The sequence below is a fragment of the Choloepus didactylus genome, chromosome 5 (assembly GCF_015220235.1).
Source record: "Choloepus didactylus isolate mChoDid1 chromosome 5, mChoDid1.pri, whole genome shotgun sequence".
Lineage (NCBI taxonomy): Eukaryota > Metazoa > Chordata > Mammalia > Pilosa > Megalonychidae > Choloepus > Choloepus didactylus.
Window position 1 is genome coordinate 140740615 of NC_051311.1, and position 8354 is coordinate 140748968.

The following is an 8354-nucleotide window of genomic DNA, read 5'->3' on the forward strand; positions in this document are numbered from 1 at the left end:
ACCAAAAAAAAACCTCTACACCTACACATATCATGTGCAAACTGTAGAAAATCAAAGATGAAGAAAAAATCTTGAAAGATGCCAGAGAGATAAAAGACTGTACTTACAGAGGAACAAGGATGAAACTACTTTGGACTTCTCTTTAGAAACTGTGCAAGCAAGAAGAGAGTGGAGAGAAATATTTAAAGTGTTGGAAAACAAAACAAAACCAAAACACCAACCTAGAATTCTGTATCCAGTGAAATTATCCCTCAAAAGTAAAGGATAAATAAAGACTTTTTGAGACAAACAAGAATTGAAGAAATGTGCTACTAGTAGACCTGCCTTGCAAGAAATGTTAAAAGATGTTTTTCAGAGAGAAAGAAAATGACATGTCAGAAATGTGGATCTACATAAAGAAAGGAAGAGCATTCTAGAAGGAATACCTGAAATGAAATCTTTTATCTTTCTTATCTTAAATGGATCTAAGAGATAATGGTTTTTTCAAAATAATAATAGCAACAATATATTGGGTGATTATAGCTTATTGATAAGTGAAATGAATGACTGGTGTTTTAAGGGACAGCAGGGAGGAATTGGGAATACTGTGTTATAAGTTATCTGCACTATCTATGAAGTGCATAGTGTTACTTGAAAGTGGACTCAGGTTAGTTGTAAATGTATATTGCAAACTCTAGGACAACCACTAAAAATATTAGAAAAATATAATTGATAAATCAATATGTTAAGAGAGGAGAGAAAATGGAATCATAAAATGCTCAATTAAAACCAGGAAAGGCAAAAAAAGAAGATAACAACAACAAAAAAGAACAAAGGCAATGCATAGAAAACAATTACAAATATGGTAGCTATTAATTCAAACATATCAATAATCACTTTAAATGTGCATGGTCTAGATACGCCAATTAAAAGACAGATTTCAGAGTTTCTAATAGAAACTCACTTTAAATATAAAGACATGGATGCATTGAAAGTAAAGGGATGGAGAGAAACCATACTATCACTAATAAGATGGCTGGAGTAGCTACATTAATTTCAGACATGGAAATTTTCTGAGCACGGAAAATTATTGGAGACAAAGAAGGTCATTACATAAAGATAAAGGTCAATTCTCCAAGAAGACAAAAAGCCTTAATGTGCATGCACCTAAGAACAGAGCTTCAAAATACATGAGGCAAAAACTGATAGACGTGCCAGGAGAAAAGGCAAATCCATAATTCTAATTGGAGACTTCAATGCCCGTCTGTCAGAAACTGACAGATCCAGCAGGAAGGACATCAATACGGATCTGGTTGAACTGAACAGCACCATCAATCAGCTGAATCCAACTGACATTTGTAGAATAGTTCATCCAACAATAGCAGAATACACATTCTTCTTAAGCTCACGTGAAACGTTGACCAAGATAGACCACATCCTGGGCCATAAAACACACATTAACAAATTTAATTTAAATTTTCCTTAACAAATTTAATTTAAATTTTCCTTAACAAATTTAAAATATTAGAAGTTATAAAAATATGCTCTCAGACAACAATGGAATTAAACTAGAAAGCAATGACAGAAAGCTGGAAAATCTCAAAATATTTGGAGATTAAACAACACACTTCTAAATAACATATAGGTCAAAGAATAAACCTCAATAGAAATTTAAAAACATTTTAAACTAAATGAAAATGAAAATACATCATATCATATTTTGTAGGAGGCAACAAAAGCAGTGCTTAGAGGAGAATTTATGGCATTGAATGCATACTTAGAAAGGAGGAAAGATCTAGAATCAATAATCTAAACTTCCACCTTAGGAAACTAGAAAAAGAGGAGCAAATTAAATCTAAAGTAAGCAGACAAAAATAACAAAAATTAAAGCAGAAATCAATGACATTGAAAACAGGAAAGCAGTAAAGAAAATTGATGAAACCAAAAGCTATTCTTTGAAAAGGCCAATAATGTTGATAAACCTGTAGCCAGGCTAACTGGAAAAAAAAAGAAAGAACACACAAATTACTAAAATCAGAAATGAAAGAGGGACCCTCACTACTGATCCCATGGACATTAAATAGATGTTAAAGGAATACTATGAGCAATTCTATACCCACGAATGTTTTTGTCTGCCTTTGTCTGCCTTGGGCCATTCATAATGGCCTCATAAAATGAGTTAAGGGGTGTTCCTTTTGATTCTATTTTCTGGAAGAGATTGTAGAGAACTGGTATCATTTCTTCTTTAAATATCTGGTATAGCTGACCAGTAAAACCATCTGGGCCTTTCAGTTTGTGTTTGGGAAGATTATTAATTGTTGATTCAATTTCTTTAATATACATAGGCCTATGTGGATGAGCTGTTTCTTCTTGTGTGAGGTCTGGTAGGCTGTGTCTTTCAAGGGCTTTGTTCATTTCATCTAAGTTGTCAAATTTGTGGGCACAGAATGCCGAATACCAAAGGCAGACAGAGATGGTACAAAAAACAAAAAATACAGACCGATATCTCTTATGAACATAGATGCAAAAATCATCAACAAAATACAAACAAAGCAAGCCTGACAATGTATTAAAAAAATTAAATATCACAACCAAGTGTGATTTATTCCAGGTATGCAAGATTGGTTCAACATTCAAAAACCACTTAATGTAACCCACTGCATCAACAAGCTAAAGAAAAAAATCGTATGATTATATCAATAGGTGCATAAAAAGCACTTGACAAAATCAACACTCTTTCCTGATTTAAAAAACTCTCAGCAAACTAGAGGTAGAGGGAAACTTCCTTGGCCTTTTAAAGAACATATACAAAAGCTTTCAGCCAACATTGAACTCAATGGTGATGAAATAGGTTCTTTCCCCCTAAGATCAAGAACAATTAGGATGTCCCTTCTCCCCATTCCCATTCAGCAATGTACTGAAACTCCTAGCTAATGTAATAAGACAAGTAAAGGAAATAAAAGGGAAGGAAGAAATAAAACTGTCTCTGTTCTCAAATGTCTAGGTAGAAAATCCCAAAAGAATTGACAAAAAAAACCTCCTGGAACTAATAAGCAGTTATAGCAAGGTTACAAGATACAAGGTTAACATACAGAAGTTGATTGCTTTCCTGTATATCAACAGTGAACAATTGGAATTTGAAATTAAAAGCACAACACCACTTATATTAGCACCAAAAACATGAAATGCTTAAGAATAAGCCTAACAAAATATGTACAGGATCTATATAAGGAAAACTATAAAACTGATGAAAAAATACAAAGAAGATCTAAATAAATGCAGAGATATTCCATGTTCATTGACAAGAAGACACAATATATTAAGATGTCCATTCTTCCCAACTTGATTTATGAATTCAATGCAATCCTTATCAAAATACCAGGAAGTTATTTTGTGGATATTGACAAACTGATTCTAAAGTTTATACGGAAAGGCTAAAATCCCAGAATAGTCAATAAAATATGGAAGAAGAAAGTTGGAGTATTGACACTAACTACTTGACTTCAAGATTTACTATAAAATGGTAGTGATCAAGACAGTGTGATACTGGTCAACGACTAGACAAATAGGTCAGTGGAACAGAACAGAGAGCCCAGAAATAAACCCACACAAATATAGTCAGCTATTCTTTGATAAGGGAGCAAAGGCAATTTAATGGAGAAGGAATAGTCTTCAAAAATGGCGCTGGAACAACTGGATATCCACATGCAAAAGGTGAGTCTAGACACAGATCTTACACATTTCATAAAAATTAACTCCAATGGATCATAGACCTAAATGTAAAACATAAAACAATAAAATTTCTAGCAGATAATATAGGAGAAAATCTAGGTGACCTTCGATTTGGTGATGACTTTTTAGATACAACACCAAAGGTATGATTGTGAAAGAAAAAAATTGATAAATTGGAGTTTATTAAAATTAAAAATTTCTGTTCTTGAAAGACACAGTTAAGAGAAGGAAAAAACCAAGTCACACACTGGGAGTAAATAGTTGTGAAGCACATATTTGGTAAACTACTTGTGTCCAAAATAAACAAAGAACTCTTAAAACTCAACAATAGGAAAACACACGATAGCAAAAAAGCCGAAGAGACACGTCACCAAACAAGATATATAGATGGAAAATAAGCATATGAAAAGATGCTCAGCATCATATGTCATTATGGAATTGCAAATTAAAACAATGAGATATCACTACATACGTATTAGATTGGCTAAAATCCAAAACACTGGCAAAACCAAATGTTGACAAGGATGTGGAGCAATGGGAACTCTCATTGGTGGGAATGCAAAATGGTATAGTCACTTTGGAAGACAATATGGCAGTTTTCTTACAAAGCTAAACATGGGTTTACCAAACGATCCAGCATTTGTTCTCCTAGGTATTTACCCAAATGAGTTGAAAACTGATGTTCACACAAAAACTTGCATAAGAATGTTTATAGCAGCTTTATACATTCTTACCGAATTTTGGAAGAAACTGAGATGTCCTTCAATAGGTGAATGTATAAACAAACTGTAGTGCATCCACACAATGGAATATTCTTCACCAATAAAAAGAAATGAGCTGTTAAGCCACAAAAAGACTTGAAGAACCTTAAATGCATACTGGTAAGTGAAAGAAGCCAGTCTGAAGAGGCTACATACTGTGTGATCCCAACTATGCGATATTCTGGAAAGGGCAAAACTCTAGACAGTAAAAAGATCAGTGGAGGCAAACTATTCTGCGTGATACTGTAATGGTGGATGCATGACATCATGCATTTGTCAAAGCCCCTAGAAATATACAACACAAAGAGAGAACCCTCATGTAAACTGTGGACTTCAGTTACCAGCTCATCAATTGTAACAAGTGTTCCACGGTAATGCAAGATGTCAATAATAGGGGAGACTATGTGTGGGGATGGGGTGGAGTTGCATATAAGGGAATTCTGTACTTCCTGTGCAAGTTTTCTGTAAACCTAGAACTGCTCTTTAAAAATGTCTGTCAAAAACAAAAATGCAAATCTGGTTCCCGTTGTCTGTCTTCAAATCTCGATAAAAGAGTGAAGGCTTTTTGATGACAAGCTTCAGAACTACAGAGATGATGAACAGAAAAAACATGGAAACTCTCAAATAGCACAGTAGAATCAATTAACCCCTGCATCGTGTTGCTGCAGATTGCTCAAAGCTCTACGGATCCAGTAGGCATGACGTATCACAGTGCCTTCCCAGCCTGTCTCACCTCCAGGACCTGCTCAGCTGTGTAAGTCACAGCAGCAGTCATCTTCCCCATATCCGCTACCCTGAGCCATCATCAGGCACCAACACCAAAAAAGCACAGGCAGCAGGCACTCACCACCCGGTAGCAATTTAACTTCTCTAAGCCATCGCACTTGTTTCCAAATGCAGTCTTATTCTAGCTGTAAAAATGAATTCTATGATGGAGATGAATTCCATCAAACTGGCTCATCCAAACACAGATTAATAGATTCCTCTGGACTTGCCTCAGTCTTGACACATGGCACTTGGGAAATAGTCTAAGGTGCCCAGATACCACAGAGTCACTAAGTTCTTCCATGGCCAATGATACCACTGAGGCTGAACTTTCTGATTCACAAGAGCTTTATCTTGCATCTCTTGTCCCAGGTTAGACTTGAAATAGATCTTACCAAGGTAGCTCATCCAACTTCTGAAAAGAAGATTTCTTTTAGAAATGTATTCAGACTTTTTTTTTCCACACTGAGCATTATGACCAGGGACCTTTAAACAAGAAGATACAATTCAATGCTCATATATAGACCACATCAAAATGCCTTGGGATGTCAGCTGGGGGCTCAACGTGAGCCAGCACCAACCGGGATGAGCATTTTGCCTGCATACTCCCCAGCAGTAGTGGACTGTCTGTCCTCACAGTGCCCTGGGTGGAGCTGGGAGCAGATCGCACTGTTTGTTCCTCAATGAACTATATGCAGATATCATCTTTACACCAAACCTTTCTGTGGGAGCAAGAAGCACATAATTATTGCTGAGATTTTTTTTTCTCCAAATGACAAGAAGTCTTTTTGCTCAGTTGAAGGGGAATAGAATAGAGGAATGTGTGCAAAGTACACAATGGGGGAAAACAGTCTTTACAGACACCAAGCAGTTGCCTATGATCAAGAGGAAAGTAAGTTGGCAGATCAGCGTGAGTGTGAATCCTGCTGCTTCTGGAAGGTTGTGACTTTCAATATGAAAATCAGGGAGGTTGAAGCAAAGTGGCTGAAGCAGATGGCAGACTTGAAGAAAGAGCAACTGTCAAAGCCTGAGAGAAGAAGGTGGACATTCAGTGGGAGGCTAGATTCTTTTGTGAAGATGGAGGGTGTTGGTTTTATTATAAACCATTACCGAAATGTCTTGGTGCTGACAACCACCATTAGGCTGGGAAATGCAATAAACAGTCTTCCTTTGGGAGCAGCAGAAGCTGTTCACACCCTTCTACTACAGTGGTTCCTGTCGCGGGAATGCTGGATATTCTGAGAAGTCCCATTAAAGCAAGAAAAGCTTCTCTTTTTCACTTCTCTGTGGCAGTGATGATTTTGACTTCTGCCTTGAGAACAAGATGCCTGCACCTTCTCTAAACCCCACACCTTGAAAAGCATTTATATATCCCCATCTCAAACTCTGCACTTTAGCATTGTTGCTGAGATATACATCAATTTCCTAGTTCCATACAACACACACACATATATACATATATATTTATATACCTTCTAATGTCAGATTTTGCTCAGATACTCCATCTTCTACAAATAGTTATTCCTTTGAGTTTTTATAGAAAATTAGTGCCATGTACTGAAATCAAGTGTTAGGAAATTACATGGTCTTGACTACAATAGCTTTTATTTTGGAATTGAACTATTGTTAAATTGTGTCTAAACCTGGATTATAGTTTAATTATACTCATTGCTTCTTAAGAATTCATGGAGTAATTTTTAAAATTGCAGATCTGCCGTGTTTCTTTGTGCTCAAAGTCCTTCACTAGCCTAGTGGCTCTTAGGATCAAGGCTAGAATCCTTACAAGACTGGGTGGCACTGCTCCTGCCAGCTCCCCTGTCCTCTCCTGCTCTGCTCTCCCTGCCTTTCTGGCCTCCAGCCACACTGGACCTCATTCCGCACCTCGAACACCCCAGGATCCGTCCATATCTAGGTCTTCCCATGTGTGTCTGACATGGCTGGACCCCAATGTATGTGGGTCCCTCACATCAGCAGAGTGCCCAGCAGTGCCATGCACAGAGCAGGTTCACAAGAAGCATTTGCAGCATGAATGAATGACTCCCCTCTCTCCCTCTGTCTCTTCTACTGCTTCCAGGGCTCTGGGAGTATTTGTGTTTCTTAGGGGACTGGTGTGGTGTGTTTATCAAGATGTGGTATATTTATAGGAGGGAGGGTGGAATCTGAAATCTTCCAAGCCCCCAGGCCAGGTAAGTGAGAGCAAGAGACGGGCTCCTACCCACCCCCTGCGTCTCTTTAACCCTCCTTCTCTTGTCACTGCGCTTTTAGGTGGAAGGGGGCGTCCGTGAACTGGAATGGCTCAGACCCCATCCTGTGACCCTGAGATGTGGGTCAGCCCCATGGCTCCACCGCTCATCTTCGGGGGTGACAACTGAACCCCAGGCCTCAGGGACGAGCCTCTGAGAAGCATGTCGCCCCACCTGGGCCAGCATGGCTGCCCCTTCTGTGACGGGCCCCACCAGGACTCTGATGAGAAGCCTGGGGCGCTGCTCTTCAGTGTCCCTCCCAGCGGGGCCAGGACTGCCAAAGGACTGGAAGGAGGTGGCTGGGTCTTTGCTTCCTTTTGTCACATCTCTCCCTTGTTCCCTGCCGGGCCATCCCCTTGCCAAGGCCTGTGATACGGGATTCTGGGCACTTGTTATTTCTCAGAGTTGGCTTTCTATAAAGCAGGAGTCAGACACATGCTGGGGGCTGAGACTCATTTGTTCTTTTGATGTACAGGGAGCATGAGGTCTGTGATGGGGCCTGGCCGGGTGGGAGGTGGTGGTGGATAGAAAGGCCCTAGAGCCCCAGGGAGCTGTAGCTACGAGGTCACCAGATGTGTCTCCACAGGGAAGTGATACTCCCTTGTCCTGTGACATCCAGGGGCAGCTCTGGCCCCCCAGGGAGCCTGTCTCAGGACAGACCTAGATCCTTGTGAGGCCACAGGAGGATTGTCAGCTGGACCTGGCCAAGGGTATGCAGCGAAAAGGAGCCTTCTAGGGAGGGGCTTCTGGGTCAGAGGGCATGAGGAGGGGAAGGAACAGTGGGGCAGGGCATGGTTCCCATCTGTGGCTGCAGAGGGGCATGTATCAAAAGAGGTGACTGAAAATGTGGGTGGGCAGAGCCCTGGAGACCCTC

The 8354-nt window shown here is 39.5% G+C and overlaps 1 protein-coding gene across 1 annotated transcript in view; it reads left to right on the forward strand.

The window, feature by feature from the left end:
- The window catches only part of MINDY4 (MINDY lysine 48 deubiquitinase 4), a 135519-nt gene extending 127603 nt beyond the window's left edge, over positions 1-7916 (forward strand). The window contains exon 18 of the mRNA XM_037837002.1: positions 7503-7916. Within this exon, the coding sequence (XP_037692930.1) occupies positions 7503-7551 (49 nt within the window). The 3' untranslated portion in view covers positions 7552-7916. The remainder of the gene's footprint in view (positions 1-7502) is intronic.
- Positions 7917-8354: the final 438 nt, after the last annotated feature.